At 51.9% G+C, this 19,374-nt stretch overlaps 1 protein-coding gene across 5 annotated transcripts in view; it reads right to left on the reverse strand.

The window, feature by feature from the left end:
• Positions 1 to 949: 949 nt before the first annotated feature.
• The window catches only part of LOC105463225 (GSG1 like), a 272,751-nt gene continuing 254,326 nt past the window's right edge, over positions 950 to 19,374 (reverse strand). For 3 of the 5 annotated variants that reach the window (XM_071084298.1, XM_071084299.1, XM_071084296.1), the window contains 2 exons: positions 17,824 to 17,894; positions 1,299 to 1,526 (listed from right to left, as the gene is read on the reverse strand). In XM_071084298.1, coding sequence (XP_070940399.1) covers positions 1,429 to 1,526; positions 17,824 to 17,894 — 169 coding nt within the window. In that variant the 3' untranslated portion in view covers positions 1,299 to 1,428. Of the gene's footprint in view, positions 1,527 to 17,823; positions 17,895 to 19,374 lie in introns of all 5 variants that reach the window. The other 2 variants (XM_071084297.1, XM_071084295.1) reach the window with 1 other exon arrangement.

Consider the following 19,374-nt stretch of genomic DNA (forward strand, 5'->3'; position numbering starts at 1 on the left):
ATAAATGGATGAATGAATAATGAACAATGGCTGGATGATGGATAGATGGATGGATAGATGATGGATAGCTGATGAATGACTGGATGGATGGCAAATGGATGGATGAATGGATAGATGATGGATGGATGGATGGAAGGATGGATGAATGACAGATGGATGAGTGGAAAGATGAATTATGAAGGATGGATGGATGGATATTAGATGATGAATGGGTGGATAATAGATGGATGAATGATAGATGGAGGGACAAATGATGAATGGATGGATGGATAATGGATAATGGCTGGACGAGTGATGGAGGATGGATGGATGGATGGATGGATGGATGGATGGATGGATGGATAAAGGAGAAGAATGTATTCTACTTGGGGGAAAGCTCTAGAAATTCTTCTGGGAAGGAATAAGGCCTCTTGGGAAATGACTGAACTTGGAGTCAGGAGTCCTGATTCAAACCCCACCTCTGCCATTTGCTAGCTCTGTAATCTCAGGTAAGTGACTTCATCTCTGTGACCCTAATTTCCCTCCTCTTTATAGTAGGAATCTGTTTCTCCAGGCATCTAAGCCCTGGGATTTTCTGTAAAGGTGGTGCCAGGCACAGGGTAAAGGCTCCTCAGGGTCAGGGTGGTGTGATGTCGCTGAGCTCTGAAGAGAAATGTGGCTTCTTCACCCTCTCTGCTTAGGGCTTGGGTTTGGGGGCCCATTTCTTGCTTGCCCCACATCTCTTGCTTGCCTGGCCCCTGCCTTGCCGATTCTCTGGAATCCAAGGCAGCCCTGCCAGCCTGTTTCCAGCCTGGGCTCTGCGCTCCCTCCCTGCCATTATTCAGTGTCTGGCCCTGGCCTCTGCACAGTCTTTGCTGTCACCTTCAGCCTCCTTGAGGAGTCATGGGGTGGGGCAATGACGGGGCAGCCACAGCCCAGAGAGCAACTGGCCTCCATAAACCGCAAGAAAACAAGTTCAACAAGCATTTATTGAGCCCCTGCTGTGTGCCTGCTGTGTGACACCGCTGCGGTGCCTGCACCACTGCCCCCTCCTTCAGGAAGCCACTCTCTGCCCCCCACAGGGCTCTGCCCCTCTGGGCACCTGACTGGCTTGTGGGTGCCAGTCATTCAGTGGCCAGTGGCCATGTGTCTTCTGGCATCGCAGCTGTGCCCAGCAGGGCTCCTCATGTGGTGATGGCAAGAGTCCGGGGCTGCTGTCCCAAAGTCATTCTGCGCAGCCCTGTGCATTCCCTTGGGCCTGCCCTGGCCCCATTTTCAAGGCCCTCGGGACCAGGCAGTGATGGGCAGGACAGGCCTGGCATCTCCCACGCAGTCTGACTGAGTTCACGGCACACAGGCCAAGGTTCTGGGGGCACCACTCTGGAGGTCTTGCAGCAGGGGCTGGTGCCAGCGATGGCCTGAGGTCCGGGGGCCGGGTTGAGGTCTTGGTCACACCCAGTGCCCCAAGACCCAGCACTGTCGGTTCAGCTCTGGTGCTTCCTGTGCGGAGCTCCGGGGCCAGGAATCCGCCATGTGTGGCTGGTGTCCTGCCAGGAGACAAGGCGGTCAGTGCTGAAAGCCACCTTCCTCCACCCACACCCTGTCTACCCACTGCCCCCCACCCACACATCCATCACTCACCCTCATTTACTAGGCCTTCTGCCCATCATCCCATCTGTCTACCAACCCATGCCCCAACACTGCCAGCTCTCCACCCATCCCTCCCCTGTCAGCCACCCAGTCACCCACCAGTTCACCAACACACCTATGACTTAGTCATGTATCTGCCAATATTTGCTGCCATCCACTTATCAAGCCTCCAATGTGTCCACAACTCTGCTCACACCCTCTCCAACCCAGAACCCGCTCATGCACCTCACACCTGCCAACAGGTGCACCACTCCTCCAGTCACCCTCCTACCACCCAGTAACCCAACCATCCTCCTACCACCCAATAACACACCTTTACATGTACACATCTGCCTACACCTAAAACATCCCCATATCCACCCCAGGCCCACCCAACAGCCATGATAGCACCCCCTGCAGGCACGTTCACCCACCTCACATAAAGCCATGCCCCCACTCCTGCCATCTGCCCGCCCATTTTCCCTCCATCCTTCCCTTCCACCACCCACCCCTCAGCAAATCCACACACTTATGCAGCCGTCATCCACCACCATCCTGTCATCCTGCAGCTGTCTCCCCACCTTGCCATCTGCCCACAAGCAGGCCTCCCTGAGCACCCCATTTGCCTTATATGTGTTCAGGAGCTGTTGTGGAGGGATATTAGAGGGGGAACAAGAGCAGATGTCTCCCAGGTCCCCAAGTCCTCGCTGGACCGCAGCAACTGTGTGTGTGGACATGGGTGTGCCGAAAGCTGACTCTGAGAAACTCCCTGTGCACCGAGCAGGGGGCACCTGCCATTGTCTACCATGCTTAGTGGACCGGACAAGGGGAAGGGCTGGAAAGGCTCTTCCCCTCTGCCACTCTCACTCTTTCGTGTTTTTAGCAATTCTTGGAAGATCACTCCCTTGTAATCCCTCAAGTGTCTCTTCAAAGTCTTTTTGGTGCACCAGAACCATTCCCATCTCATGCGGTGGCCTAAAATGTCCTTGTACCTCCTGCCAAATCAAATCAAGACCCAGGTTGAGTTTCGGCTCTCCAGGAAGCCCCCTCTGACATCCTCCCCCTGGCACTCAGGCATCTCCCTCATCCCAGAGCACCCATCCTCAGCTCACACTCTGCCAGTGTCACCCCCGTTAGATCCCAAGCCCAGGGGAGCAATGCCTGAGCCCAGAATGTATGCACCCCTGTGGACCAGTGGAGGTGGAGCTGGAAGGTGGGAAACTAAGGGAGAGGGCTGGTGTGGTGGAGTGGGGCTGGGAGTGAAGGGGAGAACGGAGAAAATGAACAGTTCCTGAGCATGTGTAGCTCCAGAGGTAGGTTCTGCCCATTTTACAGATGAGGGAGCCGAGGCTCTGTAAAGATTAGCAGATGCTTTAGAAGTCACAGCTATGATGGAGCTGGATTGAATTACTTTCCCCCGATTCCAAATTTCAGCATTTAAAAAAATGTGTTCCCTATAATTTCATTTTCCTACTCTGATTCTCAGACATACTTGTCATACTTTAGGGTGAGACAGGCTCTTAGCAGAAAGCCCATTGAGGTTGGAATTCCTAGTGAAGCTAAGCTCCTACTTGCATGCCCTAGGGATGGAGAGCTCCTTGCTCCTTCTCCATCCTCAAAGCAGCTCTCATTATCAGGAGAGTCTTTCTAATAACAAGGCTTCATGACAAGAGTCAAAGAGGAAGATGGTTGTGTCCATAGCTGGGGTGGGGAGTAATTTTTTTGGCTTTCACTTTTTTTCTTTCTGCTTTTAATATTCTTTAGTGTTAGTGTTTTGCAAGTTTTACTATATTTATTAAGGAGTGGGAAACATTTTGCAAACATTTTGGAATCGTTTGGCTTCAGAAAAACACATTTGTTTTGGCCTCAGTCATGGAAACCATTGCATACTTTGGAAGTGTTGGCTGCCAAGATAGAGGTGTTTGGTTTTTTTTGTTGTTGTTGTTTTTGTTTGTTTGTTTTATTTTTTAATCTAGAAGCAAATATTTGGTGCACGGAAAGGTACGATTGTTTTTTCTAAATGAGCATTTAGGCATAATTTCAACTGCTTGCACAGTGGCCGAAAACCAGAGCCGTGGAGAGATCATCAGAACAGAAAGAAAGTGAGAGTGTATTTTTCAAGGAAAAGGAAAGGCCACAATCCCTGTCCTTCCCTGAGTTAAAATCAGGCTCTCTGTCCCCTGGATGCAGAGGGCAAGATGCTGAGGACTGGGGCCCTCCTCCCTTTCTCTGGCTACCCAAGAGGCATTTGGGGCTCAGAGTCATTTACAGTGTGTGTGTAAAGAGGGGAATGCCCCAGCAGCCCACCAGGGCCCCCCACCCATTTCCCTTCTCTCCCGGGCCTTGTGTTGTAGATTAGGAATCTCAACTCAAAATGTCTTATGGGCCCAAGCAGACAATGTAAATGGATGAGGTGAGTCAGAGACAGTGTCAATTGTTACCATGGAGAATGTGGGCTCAGATCTTCCTAAACTGTTTTCTTTTGAGACGGGGTCTCACTCTGTCACCCAAGATGGAGCACAGCGGCGTCATCATGGCTCACTGCAGCCTCAAGCCTCTAGGTTTAAACAATCCTCTCGCCTCAGCCTTCTGAGTAGCTATGACTGAAGGTGCACATCACCATCCCTGGCTAGTTATTTATTTATTTTTTGTAGAGATGGGGTCTCGCTATGTTGCACAGCCTGGTCTTGAACTCCTGACCTCAGGTGATCTTCCCACCTCGGCCTCCCAAAGCCCTGGAATTACAGGTGTGAGCCACCACGCCCAGCTGGATCTTCAAAACTTTCAAAGAAACTGAAAACGTGGATCTCAGAACAAAACCTCCTGGCTTTTAAATGATGACGGTTAAGGTTTCAAATGTATTTTCAACAATCTGCAGGCCAAGTAGCATCTCTCAGGCTGCACTCAGCCCACGAGAGGCTGTTCCCAGCCTGTGTCTTTGTTCCATGATTCTGTTCCATGGCTTTGCATAGGCTGATCCGTTGGGTACAAGCGCCCTTCCCTGCTCTTCTCCGGCTGTTGACTCCCTGATTTTTTCAAATGCTGCCTGCTCTGGGAAGCATTCCACGGCCCTGTAGAATGCTTCCTAGAGCAGGCAGCATTTGAAAAATGGAGGCTTTACTCCTTTCCCTGTGCCCTTCAGCAGGCTGCATAACTCTCTCCCTGAACTCGTCACTTTGTGTTGTAACAGCCAGGTCAGCGTGGGTCTCCCCAACAAACCTGGGGATGGGAGGCCTCTTTATGAGCAGGGCCAGCATCTGCTTCATCTTGGAGCCCTGAGATTCCAGCCCCTGGCCCAGCACAGAGCAGGTCCCAAACTGACTCTTTTTTCTTTCTTTTTAAACAAATGAAGAAACCGTGGAGGAAGAGGAGAGATTCCTGCGCTTGGGATGCACCTGCTCTACCTGCTCTGAGCTTCTGTACAGTATGAAAAATGCTTTTGCTCAAACTCTCCTCTTTTGGGTGAAGGCTCAGGTGATGGCAGGTGGCTGGGGAGACTGTCCTTTGGTCTAACAGCCAAAGGTTCAAACCCAGCCTTCACTGCGTGCAAATTGTGTGAATTTTTTTTTAAGTTGTGTGGCTTCTGACAGCAACTTCACCTCTCCGAGCCTGCAAATGGATGAAAGCTACAAAGGAGTCGGCAGGCCCAGCAGGTGCCCTGCAGAGAAGCCCTTCCCTATCCAATCTCAGACACAGATGGATGTGGAAAGAACACAGTTCTGGAAGCACTAGAAGTGGGTTGGGTTTGAGAGCCTCTCTTCACAAATGGAGAAACCAAGGCCCATGGGTGGGAAAAGATTTGTCCAAGGCCCCACTCACAGGGTGGTAGCAGGTTCTGTGGTTTCCATTTTCTGGGAACCTCCCAAGGTTAGCAGAGTGTGTGACCACAGGAGGGTCCCCAAAGATGTGATTTCTTTTCCCTTTAAAATCCGGATATCAAAACACGAGCATATTTAACATTGGATTCCTCCAGCCCTATCTCACCCATCCCTCAGTGAGGAATCACTGTCTTGAACTCTCTCTAAGCCACCAAGATCCGAGGATCAGATGTAATTGCTGAATTGAATCAAATCACATCTACCATTCCAAAATGGATTCATTGGGTTGGAAGGGCCCTTCAAGACCAGTAATGTCAATGTCACCACAAATGCACAGATCAGGAAACTGAGGCACATAGAGGGAAACCGACTTGCTCAAGGTCTCTCTGCAGCTGGCAGAGTGAGGTTAACAGGTGGCAGATATTGGTGCTCCTGACCCCACGGTAGCCCAGCCTGGCACAGATCAGCTGGGTACCTTTACAGGAAAGATCCTTTGGGCCAATCACCCAGCCGCTGTCCAAGGTGCTGAAAGCCTCTCTCTAGGACTCACAGGTCCGCCCAGAGCCAACTGTCTGGCTACCCAACCTTGACCTCTGCCCTCCAGAAAGAAACGAAATTTGAAGAGTGGTGGAAAACAAATCGGGGATGGCGCTAAGAAATCGGGCTTTGGAAGTCTGTCAGCTAGTGACACTCTCATCGCTCTTGTGTTGCCCAGAATGTCACCACCTCAGCAGGGCACCCTGACTGCCTCTCCGGCTCCACAAATCTGTACCATGAGAGGACTTCAGAGGTGCCATCATATATGGGAATATCTGCTTACTGGTTTTCTCTTCAACTTGCCTTTGAGGCATGTGTCACAGGAGGACAAAGGCCAGCGTTGCTTTCCCTCACAGCTGCATCCCTGCACCAGCACAGTCCCAGGCAGTGTTGAAAGCATGTGTCTGCAGAATGAGTGAACAGTGGAGGGCTCAGGAGGAAGGGCAGGCTTGAGTGGGACGGACCCGTACGGAGGGAAGTTTGTGTCTTCTGATCTACCTCGGGCAGGTTGTTTTAGGAGATTGAATGGGGGCCGTCTATCTCTTCACTGGGGTCATCTTCAGGGATTCCACGTTTCTGAGCCATGACATTCTCTTTGTCTCTTTCTCACCCTTGGGATCAGACAGAGCCCACTGTAGCTGCCACCTCTTCCCAGGGTCCCTGATGCCTCAGTCCTTTATTAGACATGTGCTTGGCATGTACTGTGTGTCAGCCTCCACATTGGCTACTGGGTTTACAGACGTGAGTGAGATGCAGCCCTGCCCCTGGGTGCTCACAGGCACACATATGAAGAGACGACAAGACCAGACATGCCTCCCACTCCTGCTGTGTGTCAGGAACCATTCAATGTGCTTCCTGTCTATGGACTCATTTAATCCTCAAAAAGTACGAGTTAGGGGCCATTACTATCCCCATTTTCCAGGTGAGGAAACCAAGGTCCAGATAAATTAAGTCATTTTTTTAAGGTCTCACTGCTGGGATTTGAAGCCAGCCAGCTTCACTCCAAAAGTTGGGCTCTCATCAACAGATGATTGGATTTAAAACTATGCAGCCATTAAAAAACAACGAAATCCGCTGGGCGCAGTGGCCATGCCTGTGATTCCAGCACTTTGGGAGGCTGAGGCAGGTGGATCAATTGAGGTCAGGAGTTCGAGACCAGCCTGGTCAACATGGTGAAACCCTGTCTCTACTAAAAATACATAAATTAGCTGGGTGTGGTGATAGGTGCCTGTAATTCCAGCTACTTGGGAGGCTGAGGCAGGAGAATTGTTTGCACTCGAGAGGCAGAGATTGCAGTGAACCGAGATGGCACTATTGCACTCCAGCCTGAGCGGCAAGAGCAAAACTCCATCTCAAAAAAAAAAAAAAAAAAAAAAAAAAGGGAGAGAGAGAGAATGAAATCATGTCTTTTGTAGAACATGGATAGAGCTGGAGGCCAACTCTTAAGTGAAATAACTCAGACGCAGAAAACCAAGTATCACATGTTCTTATTTGTAAGTAGGAGCTAAACAACAGGCACATAAGGCCTTAGAGAGGGAAATAACAGACACTGGGGGCTCCACAGCGGGAGGATGGGAGTGGGGTAATGGCTGAAAAATTACCTACGGGGTACATTGCTCACTGTTCAGGTGACAGATACATCAGAAGCCCAACCTGAGCATTATACGATACATCCATGTAACAAACCTGCACCTGTACCCCTGAATCTATAACAATTAAAAAAAATTAAAAACACAAAGATTGGGCTCATAACCATTATAAAAATTTGGCTCACAGACAAACACCAGGAGGGTGAAAGGCGGAGATGAATGTGTCCCCCTCTGCCAGGAGCTGCAGAAGGGGCTGGGGGCCATTCCCAGACAGTTGAGCTAGACTTCAAAAGCACTTGCAAAAGCTCCCAATTCCGCCGGTAGAGTTGGTTTTCCACCCAGTGGAGGAAGGGAGCAGAGCATTTCATGCAGAAAGAACAGGGTGTGAAACAGGTCCTTGGCAGGCGGATGAGGTTCTTCAGGAAGTGTGAAAAACCTAGCAATGTTGTGGTTTCAGGGAGGCAAGTGGACGGGTTTGGCCTGAAAGCAGAGCACACAGGGATGAAGGGGTAAGGCATGGAGCATCGCAGCTGCAGAAGTTGCTGGGTGGCAGGTGTGGAAGACCCAGCAGGGCCCCCTAAACCCCTGCACCCCAGGGTTTTCTGCCTTATCATGACACTTCTCAGCTACAGATTCCTTGCCTACCCCACACTGAGGAACTGGGCTCTTGAGGGCAGTCTATTTTGACACCTGCCCCAAGTGTTTCTTAGGGTTAGGCACGGTTGTGGTACCACTGCCTTGGACAGAAGTGGGCATAAAGTAGAAGAACCATGTCATAGCTTTAGCTTGGAATCAGACAGGCTTGGGACCCCAAGGTCACAAGCTTGTCCCCAAAGGACAAGTGACTTTGCCTCTCAGAACCCAAGTATTTTCTCTTGCAAAATAGAAATACTACTCACAGCACACACCTCCTGAGGACTAAGTGAGCTAAATCATGCACCAGAAACATACTGATGACCTACTGTGTGCTAGGCCCTGGGGATGTCACAGTGAATGCAGCAACAAAGTCTCTGTGCTCGTGACATTTCCATTTCACTGAGGAGAGGCTGGAAATAAACAAGGGAGCAGGCCGGGTGTGGTGCCTCATGCCTGTAATCCCAGCACTTTGAGAGGCTGAAGAGGGAGGATTGATGGAGGCCAGGAGTTCGAGACTGGCCTGGGCAACATAGCAAGACTCCATCTCTACCAAAAAAAAAATTTAACTGGGCATGATGGCTCACACCTGTAATCTCATCACTTTGGGAGTCCAAGGCAGGAGGATTATTACTTGAAGCCAGGAGTTCAAGACCAGCCTGAGAAACATAGCAAGACCCCATCTCTACAAAAAAAAAAAAAAAAAAAAATTGGAAACATAAAAAAAAATTACCCAGGTATGGTGTCATGTGCCTGCAATCCCAGCTACTCAGGAGGCTGAGGTGGGAGGATCCCTTGAGCCCAGGATATCAAGGCTGCAGTGAACTATAATCACACCACTGCACTCCAGCCTGGGTGACAGAGCACAACCTTATCTCTAAAAAAACAAAACAAAACAAAACAACAAAACAGAAAACAAGTAAGCAAAGAAAGGCTCAGAGAGGGACAAGTGACAGAAAGAAAAATGATGATTCAGGAGGGGAAGGCGAGAGAAGGCCTCGTGGGAACGTGTGAAGGGGGTGGGCACCGAGCCAGATCCCCACTAGAGCTACTGTCATAGGAGGTTTCAGAGCTAGGAAGGACTGGGGAAGACATGATCAAGTTTATGTCTTCGGAGGATGGATTGTAAAGGAGTTGGCCCTAGAAGCAGCAATTTCCATCTAGAAGTTGCTGAATAGCCCAAGCAAGCGACAAAATGCAGACTGGCTTCTGACAAGAGCTTCAAAGGGACAGATATTGGCGGAGGGTTGAGGACAACTCTGAATTTGGCCTGTGGATCAGCAGCATCAGCATCGTGGAGAACTCAGAGCTGCAGAACCCTGGGTCCCCCGCCAGACCTCCTGAATCAGAAATTCTGAGGGAGGGGCCCTGCAGTCCACCCTTTAACAAGTCCTCCATATGGCTCTGATGCTCCTGTTGGCTTGGATCTCTCGACCCCCAATGCTGAGGTCTCAGATGTCTCCAAGCTGCGTGCCCATCTGCGCTCCCAGCAAATTGACATTGATATTTATTTCAGAAATACTGTCTGTTTCCATTTTAATAAAGGAAGCAACTTGAGCAGGACTCTATTGGATTTGATTTTGATCTAATAAAAATGCCAAGTTGCTCTGGGTCCAGAAAAATCTTTCTTGAAATTCCCTCTGCTATTTTGAGGGCAGCAGCAGTGGCAGAGACCCATCTACATGGAGCTCCCAGAAGCCACCTCCGCACCCGGCATGCGACAGGCTCTCGTGGAGCCCAGCCTTAACAGACACACCTGGCAAAATCAAAAGCTCGTCTCTGGCATTGAACTTGACAGCTGCAATCAACTGCAAACCTCAGTTGCCCCCAAAAGGAAGATGCAGACACCTGGACCATATGGCAACATCGCTTCCATCAAATGTCACATCTGATGTGCTCCTGAGCTGGCTGGTGGCACCACAAAGTCCCAAAGGCAGGTTTCAAAAGCAACTTCCTCAGGAAAAAGAATTATAGCTGAATCCATATCACAGTAGCCCCCTAAAATAGCAACTTTGGGGACAGTTAGGATAACCGGAAGTTTATGTAATTGCTAATATAAAAGTAGCTTCTCAGATAGGAGGTGGTGGGAGAAACATGGAGGTTGAAAGCCAACAATTAAGCACCTATTATGTGCCACACACTATTTTAGACTCTTGGGATATACACAAGAACAAAGCACACAGGTGCCTGTTCTCATGGCACTTGGTGGAGAGAGGCAGCAAAACAAAAACCAAGCATGCGAACACAAAGGATCATTTCAGAGAGGGACAAATGCTATGAAGAAAAGATAACCTGGTGATATGGGGCTGAGTGGGGAAGCTGGTGCAGATCAGGGAAGGCTTCTCGGAGGAAGCGGCCTTTCAGCTGACTTAAAGATGAGACGAAGTCAGCCATACCGTGATTTAGAGGGAGAGCATCCAGGCAGAGAGAACAGCAAGTGCAAGGGTCCTACAAAGGGAATGAGTTTTGCATGTTCAAGAAAGAGGAAGGTCAGGTTGGCTAGGGCAGCATGGGAGATAAGGAAGAGGGAGATGAGGTCAGGGTCCTAGGGGGTTGGGAGCCTGAGAAGGAGTGGCCTCTCCACTCTCCCAGGGTAAGGAGCAAGATCTAAACGCCAAGCTGAGTTTTATTGCCGAGTGGACCAGAGATCCCAGCAAAGCGGATTTGCCTTACAGTGTTGTAGTTTCTCTATCTCCGTAAGAAGAAGAATCCCCGCTTCTCAGGGCTGCATCAGCCATCAAATGAGATGGCAGCGAAGTGCTTAGCACAGACCTGCACACAGTAAGTGTTTAATAATGCGGGCTCCCTGACATCCCTCCTCCCCCGTTCCTCCTGCTGGCAAGTCAGCCCATCGCAGGATCTGAGCAGCTGCTTCCTGCAGAAATATTGCAAAACTCGTCCAGGCATTTCCAAAATATTTTCTTGGCTGAAAACCCACTAGCGGCTAAGAGGCCGAATTCTGAGACGGCATCATTTCCATACTCATTTGATAGACTGCTTCTCTAGACCATGAGCTCCACGAGGACCGACGCCATGTCTGGAGGTGCCCCACACCCCACATCCTCAGTACCCTGCCCAACCAATGGAGCTGCCGACTGACATCACCTAGTGGTCCAGGTGGTGAGCGATGAGGTCAGACTGGCCGGGTTCGAATCCCAGCTTTGCTACTTTCTAGCTGTGTGATATTGAGTAAGACACAGTCTTAACCTCCCTGGGCCTCAGTTTCCCTGTCTGTAAAATGGGTCTGTATTTAGGGTTAAATGAGTGAAAAAGTGTGAAGTCCCGAGAACATGCACAAAGGTGAGATGTTGTGATTAGATCTAGGGGACCGAGTTCTTCTTGCTGGCTGTTTGCATCATCAGATGCAGGTACCATCATGATAGCCATGGAGGTCCTGCCAAGGGGGATCACTCAGGCTAAATCCCCCTTCCTGCTTTCCCTTTCCTGCACCCCAAGTCATCCGGAGTGGGATGAGGCACCATGCACTGCTATCTTGGACCCTGCATTGACCCCATTCAAGCTCTGGCCACACAGTGCACTAATGGCTTTGGTCCGTCTCGCCAACAAGACCCGGAAGTCAGCAGCGTGCGGTAACGTGCCTTTTTCATCTCCATGCTCCCAGGAGCCAGAGGCCTCTTTAGCGATGATTTGTGGAATAAATAAAGCAGCCTGCTTCAGGATCCCTGAAGTCACAGGATCTCTCACGCGTGCCAGCATCCAGCCCACATTCCCCCAACGCCTCCCTCAGCTCTGACCACAGAGGGGGTCTCTTCTTCCTTCCACGCTGTTTGACGTGGGAGTTCCCAGCACCTCCACTTTCCCCGGGGAATGACGGCCATGCCTGCAAATGCTCAGCTTCCTGATAAAAGGCATACCTGGCGCGGGGGTTGTGGGATCTCAGGTCCTTTTCTTCCCTGAGAAGCCAGGGTTTGGAAAGTCTCTGCAGGCAGCTGACAATTTTCCGCAGCTCCTTCCCCACCAGCCTCGGTGGCTCCCCTGAACCCCCAGGAGGTTAGGCCCCTTTTGTGTCACTGTCTCTCCCTACCCTACACATTCTCCCCACATGATCTTTGCAGTCCCTGGGCTTCAACCATCCCATACTATACTGTTGCCTTTTTATTTTTTGAGACAGTCTTACTCTGTCACCCAGGCTGGAGTGCAGTGGTACAATCATAGCTCACTGCAGCCTCAAACTCCTGGGCTCAATCAATCCTCCCACTTCAGCCTCCAGAGTAGCTGAGAATACAGGCTTGCACCACCATGCCCAGCTAATTTTAACTTTTTTTTTTTTTTCGAGATAGGGTCTTACTATGTTGCCCAGGCTGGTCTCGAACTCCTGGCATCAAGTGATCCTCCTGCCTTGGCCTCCCAAAGAGCTGGGATTAAGGCATGCTTCACTGCACCTGCCTGTCTCTCTGCCACCGTTTTAAGCTCCCCTCCATTGATCTGGCTGCCTCCCGGAGGCCCTCACCAGACCCTCAAACTCCACACAGACAAAGCAACATTGCCCTTCACAAACCGACCCCTCCCCATGTCCTTCCATCAGTCAGAGACCCCATACCCCTGACTGCTCGGGCAAAAGTTCTGTGCATATCCTAGGTCCCTTCCCTCCCCCGGTCCTCACTCAAATGAGTCACTTATCTGATGCTGTCCCCCCAGCTCCACAGTGGTGCACACGGCTGACCCCCAACTGTGCAAGGAGGGCTTTCTCCATCCAGCCCCAAGCCCCTCTGCCCATGCCCTGAGCCATTACCTCCAGAGAACTCATGCACTCGACCCTCCCCGCAGCAACCCTTGAACAATGGCCCAGGAGAGTCGCCCTCCTATCTGCAGGGGGATGGCTCAGATACATGTGCTCTGCACTGGTGCCCTCAGCCCCCAGCAGGCTCGACGCTGTGCCTTTGACTGGCCGCCTTTCTCTCCCTTCTTAGTCTCTCTTCCTCACTCCTAGTTGGGTGTTCTTCGATCATCAAAATAAAGCACTTGCTGTTGTGTCCATCTCAAGGGACTTCCAGGGAAACCCAAACCGAGACACTCTGGAAATTGTACCAGCAGAGAGTCCTTGATCTACCCACTTTTATCTCCAACACCACAGTTCAGGCCACCACCATCATGTCTCCCAAGAATGACTGCAACAGCAAACATTTTGTGCATATTGTAGGTTACAAAATGGTCTCTTGGCCTTGAGTTTGGCTCTTCTCTGATCCTTTTCCCACACTGCAGAGATATGTGTGTGTGTGTGTGTGTGTGTGTGTGTGTGTGTGTGTGTATGGATAGATGGTAGATAGGGTTGATAGGATCTGTAGATAGATGATAAATAAACAGGTAGATAGATGATGGGATTGATAGATGATCGATAAATAGATGATAGATGGATAGATTTAGATAGATAAGATTTATAGATGACAGATGATTGATGGATAGATGGATAGATGATTGACAGATGAATAATAGATAGACGGATGATAGATGGATGAATAGATTAGATAGATAGATAGATAGATAGATAGATAGATAGATAGATAGATCGATAAAGAAATAACTAGGGAGGGACAGAGAGAGAGAGAGAAATAATGTGGACATATCTTCTCCCTGCTTAAAATGCCCCAGGCTGCCTGCTGTAGAATCAGCTTCTCCTCCACTGCATAGTGAACTCCATCCCCGTCCTGCCTCCTGCCATCCTCGGCCCCTCCAGCCCTCCTGCCCTCCCATTGCCCTTCCTGCCTCAGCCCATCTGGCCTCCCGGTTATTCCACAAGCACTGTCTGGCTCCTTCTGGCTCTGGGATACACAGGTCCCTCTGCCTGCAAAGCTCTTCACTGGACTCCTCGCCCTTTAGGTCCCAGCTCCGTGGCTTCTCAGAGCGCTGACCTAAAGGAGTGCCCCTGCCCTGTTTCCTCCTGATCACCACATGTTCCTCCCTTGTTTGTTTTTGAGCTCACTTACTGAGTGATTGTCTCTCCCCTCGGACTGTGAGCCCCTGAGGCACGGGCCTTTGTCTTGCTGTCTTGCCTGACTCCTTGCTGTCTCTCCAGCACCCACAGGGCTGACATGCACAGATGCTCAATAAGCACTCACCAAGGAACGAAAGATGAAATTCTCCAGACTATTGACTTATTGAATGGGTCTGATGATTCTTTCACAAGGAGAAGCTGCTTGAGGGGGCACTAGGCACCAGGTCAGGGGGCGGCTGTATGGGCTGAGATAGGGGATGGGGGGAGGGCTGCAGGGATTGGGATTGGGGGTGAAGGGGAGGGCTGTGGAGGCTGAGACTGAGGGCAGGGGGGGAGGGCTGTGTGTACTGGGATTGGGGACAGGAGGAGGGCTGCAGGGACTGGGATTGGGAGCAGGGGGAGGGCTTTGGGGACTGGAATTGGAGGCAGGGAGAGTGCTCCGGGGCCTGGGATTGGGAGCGGGTGGGGGATGCGCCCTGTGGGAGTTGGGATTGGGGGTTGGGGGAGGGCTGCAGGGACTGGGATTGGGGGTGGGGGGAGGGCTGTGGCAGCTGGGGTTGGGGGTGGGAGGGAGGGCTGTGGGGCTGAGATTGGGGATGGGAGGGAGGACTGTGGGGGTTGGGATTGAGGGTTGGGGGAGGGCTGCAGGGACTGGGATTGGGAGCGAGGGGATTTCTGTGGGAACTGGGATTGGGGAGGGGAGGGCTGTGGGGATGGGATTGGGGGTGGGAGGGAGGGCTATGGGCACTGGGATTGGGGGTGGGGGTAGGACTGTGAGGCTGGGATTGGGGGTGGAGGGTGGGCTATGGGCACTGGGATTGGGGTTGAGGGTAGGACTGTGAGGCTGGGATTGGGGGTGGAGGGTGGGCTGTGGGGCTGAGATTGGGGGTGGAGGGAGGGCTGTGAGGCTGGGATTGGGGGTGGGGGGAGGGCTGTGGGGCTGGGATTGGGGATGGAGGCAGGGCTGTGGGGCTGAGACTGCAGGTGGAGGGAGGGCTGTGGGGCTGGGATTAGGGGTGGGGGGAGGGCTGTGGACACTGGGATTGGGGGTGGAGGGAGAGAAGTAGGGCTGAGATTGGGGATGGAGGGAGGGCTGTGAGGCTGGGACTGGGGGTGGAGGGAGGGCTGTGTGGCTGAGATTGGGGGTGGAGGGAGGGCTGTGAGACTGGGATTGGGGGTGGGGGGAGGGCTGTGTGGCTAAGATTGGGGGTGGGTGGAGGGCTGTAGGGCTGAGACTGGGGGTGGAGGGAGGGCTGTGGGGCTGAGATTGGGGGTGGAGGGAGGGCTGTGGGGCTGGGATTGGGGGTGGGGGGAGGGCTGTGAGGCTGGGATGGGGGTGGGGGGAGAGCTGTGGGGCTGAGATTGGGGGTGGAGGGAGGGCTGTGAGGCTGGGATTGGGGGTGGGGGGAGGGCTGAGGGGCTGGGATTGGGGGTGGGGGGAGGGCTGTGGGGCTGGGATTGGGGGTGGAGGGAGGGCTGTGGGGCTGAGATTGGGAGTGGAGGGAGGGCTGTGGGGCTGGGATTGGGGGTGGAGGGAGGGCTGTGGGGCTGAGACCGGGGGTGGAGGGAGGGCTGTGGGGCTGAGACCGGGGGTGGAGGGAGGGCTGTGAGGCTGGGATTTGGGGTGGAGGGAGGGCTGTGGGGCTGGGATTGGGGGTGGAGGGAGGGCTGTGAGGCTGGGATTGGGTGTGGGGGAGGGCTGTGAGGCTGGGATTGGGTGTAGGGGGAGGGCTGTGGGGCTGAGACTGGGGGTGGAGGAAGGGCTGTGGGGCTGGGATTGGGGGTGGAGGGAGGGCTGTAGGGCTGAGACTGGGGGTGGAGGGAGGGCTGTGGGGCTGAGATTGGGGGTGGAGGGAGGGCTGTGGGGCTGAGATTGGGGGTGGAGGGAGGGCTGTGAGGCTGTTATTGGGTGTGGAGGGAGGGCTGTGAGGCTGGGATTGGGTGTGGGGGGAGGGCTGTGGACACTGGGATTGGGGGTGGGGTAGACGGTTTTGCCATTTCCTCTGACCCTGAGAACTCTCATTCTTAATTCCAGGTACTACTTTTAGGGCCATAGTGCCTTGACTCTTTCAGTGGCAGGGACCTCCACCCAGGCCCCCAGTTTCCCCTAATACAAGCCCCAAGGCCTCTTTCCACTCAGGGTTTCCTGCCCGTTCTGCAAGGAGCCTGGGGAGGCTCACTGCCAAATAAGGGAGCTGAGGACATTCAGGATTCTCAGCCTCTATCCCTGCTGTGTGCTTCCCGAGCCCCTCTCTGATGATTTCTTCACTCTGTTGTCCCTGCAGCAGGAGGTCTCCAAACACATCCATCCCCTGGTTTCTGATCCCCTCTTCCAGGAAGCCCTCCATGCTAGCACAAACATGAAACAATGATGTGTGAGCCCACGGTTCACTTCAGCACCGTACCCTGCCCCTCACAGGCCAAAATTGGGCTTTCTTTCCTCTCCTCTTCTCTAACAAGGCCTCCTCCCAAGCTTCTTGGTTCACCACTGTCTCCTCCCCACTAGCAGAGCCATTTCTCATTCAGTTACTAAGATCACAGGATTTGGAATCAGACAGACCTGTGTTTAAATCTCTGCCTTCTTAGTTTGGATTCCCCAGCAGCAGACCCACAGATAAGAATTTGAATGCCAGTGATATATTTACAAGGAACAGGGAAACTGGGCAGAGAGGAAAAGTGGGACAGGGATGGGAAGGGAGAGCCACTAAACCTGATGACCACTGACTCTTTATCCTACAGAGAAACTGCAGAGCACATGCCTCAGGGAGATCCCACTCCAGGGTGAGGGAGCTGGGGTATCTATACACCAACTTCCCCGGCACTTCTAGCCTTCTACGGGTGGAAGTGGGGAAGTCTCCAGGCACAGAGATGCAGATACAGATAGATGCCACTGGAGCTTCCTAAAGGTCTGAGAGAGGTGGCCAGGGCACTGACAGTGTCTGCTGTGACTCCTCTGCCAGTGACTAGCTAAGCTATGTGACCTTGGGCAAGTTACTCCACCTCTCTGAGCCTTAATTTCCTCATCTGCAAAGTCTAGGCAACAATCCCAGCTGTAGGGGCTGGGGGTAAGCAAGGATATGAGATCAGGCATGAAAAGCCCTTAGTACAGAGTGGGATGGAGCGGGGAACACGTGGTGGGCATTCAGCAGGCTCAGCCGAGATCTGACCATTTTAACTTTAATCTTACCTTGGTTCTTCTCTGCTTTGCTTTCTGATCCTGACATTTGTTTTTTGAGCAGTGCCCTAGATTCTGCCTCATGGTGTGCCCCACAGCAAAGTGTTTGAAGTGAACGCATCTAAGCTGCCAAGAGTATCCACAGCTCAAACGACTCCTGTCCACGGTCACCGCCCTGCCTCGGCTCCTTCTAGCCAGGACTGTCCTCCCTCAGGCCAGTGGCTAACCCAGGCCTGGCCTTGAGCTGGGTTTTCCCTGCCTGCCTGGAATTCCTGTCTCTTGCTTTCTTTCTTAGCATCCCACCCCAACTGGGAAAGCTGTGGGGAGAGCTGCGTGCAGGGGCTTGCTACCCTGAGACACCAGACTCAGTTTCCTCATCTGTAACGTGTTTGTGGGAGAATGCAGGGTGCAGTGGGGGGTGGGGGCTGGCCTGACTCATCTCCAGGGATTCTTTTTCCTCTTGCAGCCCACGAATCTGTCGTAGGAGGTACCCACAAACAGGCCACTTACGGGCAGGGTATCTCTCATGGCGGCAGTCTAAGTGAAAGTCCTCCTCCTCGCTCCCGTCCCTCTTCTCCATCCTGGAAAGAGAAAAAAAAAAAAAAAAACCTGGGTAGGAAAGAGAAGGATGAGTGGGCAGAGACCCAGGATCTGAAAAAGTGCAGTCTTCCCTTCTTTGGAGAAGATTTTGCAAAGTAACTTTCCACCTGCCGCCCTGCGAGATTTTGACCACAACCCCGTGAGATGGGCATCATTACTCCCATTCTATTGATGAAGAAACTGAGGCTTTTGGAAGTGATGTGACCAACCCAGTGCGATGTAGCTGATCAATCAGAGGCGGAATAGGGAGGCAAACCCATCATTCTGTCAAAAAGAGGAGCATCAATTATGTGCGAATGGTATATTACAAAAGATGTTTACAGTTTCATTTGTTTTCAGAATTATACATCGAAATGCACAGAGATTATTTTGGCAAAATATACACCAAAAGGTTAATGGTGATTATCCCTACATAATGAATATAGGGAATTAACTCCAGAGGCTTCTTTTTGACTACTTTATTTTCTGATGGAGGGCAACAGGCTTTTATTCGCTAAGCAGCGCCTTTTTTCCCCAGAGACAAGGTCTCACTCTGTCGCCCAGGCTGGAGTACAATAGCACAATCGGAGCTTGCTGCAGCCTCCAACATCCTGGGCTTAAGCAATCCTCCCACCTTACCTTTCCAAGTAGATGGGACTACAAGTGTGTGTTACCATATCCAGCTAATTTTAAATTTTTCTATAGAGATGGGGTCTTGCTGTGTTGTCCAGGCTGATCTCAAACTCCTGGCTTCAAGGGATCCTCCTGCGTCTGCCTCCCAAAATGCTGGGATTATAGGCATGAGCCACTGTGCTCGACTCTGGGAAGCATTTCTTAACTATATTTAAACACACCTTTTTTGTTTGTTTGTTTGTTTGTTTGTTTGTTTGTTCTTGACACAGAGTCTCGCTCTGTTGCCCAGGCTGGAGTGCAGTGGCATGGTCTTGGCTCATTGCACCCTCCATCTCCCAGGCTCAAGCGATTCTCCTGCCTCAGCGTCCCAAGTAGCTGGGATTACAGGCACCTGCCACTGCGCCCAGCTAATTTTTGCATTTTTATTAGAGACAGGGTTTCGCCATGTTGGCCAGGCTGGTCTCGAACTCCTGACCTCAGGTGATCCACCCACCTCAGCCTCCCAATAAAACACTTTCTAAAGATAACTCTGCATACTATCAAAGCCCCGGTCTCCCAAATTCTGGCACAGTGTTCTTTCCCACCAACAACTGCAAGAGCTTCTCAGTGTGGTTTCTCTCTCCTCCATCATCTCAGGGTTGCAGTGGTCCCAGAGGGAGCAGCCTCTGAGGGGTGACAGCAGAGGAGAAGCATGGGGCAGAGGCTGCTGAGGACCTGGACAGTAGAGGCAGGAACCTGGCCTCTGACACAGCTCCAAACTTAGACCCTCACACGCGTCCCACTGACGGCTGGGCCTGAGAATGGGTGGGGCCATGTTTCCTCATCGCACACATGCATTTGTAACCCAGG

Source organism: Macaca nemestrina, chromosome 18 (assembly GCF_043159975.1).
Source record: "Macaca nemestrina isolate mMacNem1 chromosome 18, mMacNem.hap1, whole genome shotgun sequence".
Taxonomy (NCBI): Eukaryota; Metazoa; Chordata; class Mammalia; order Primates; family Cercopithecidae; genus Macaca; species Macaca nemestrina.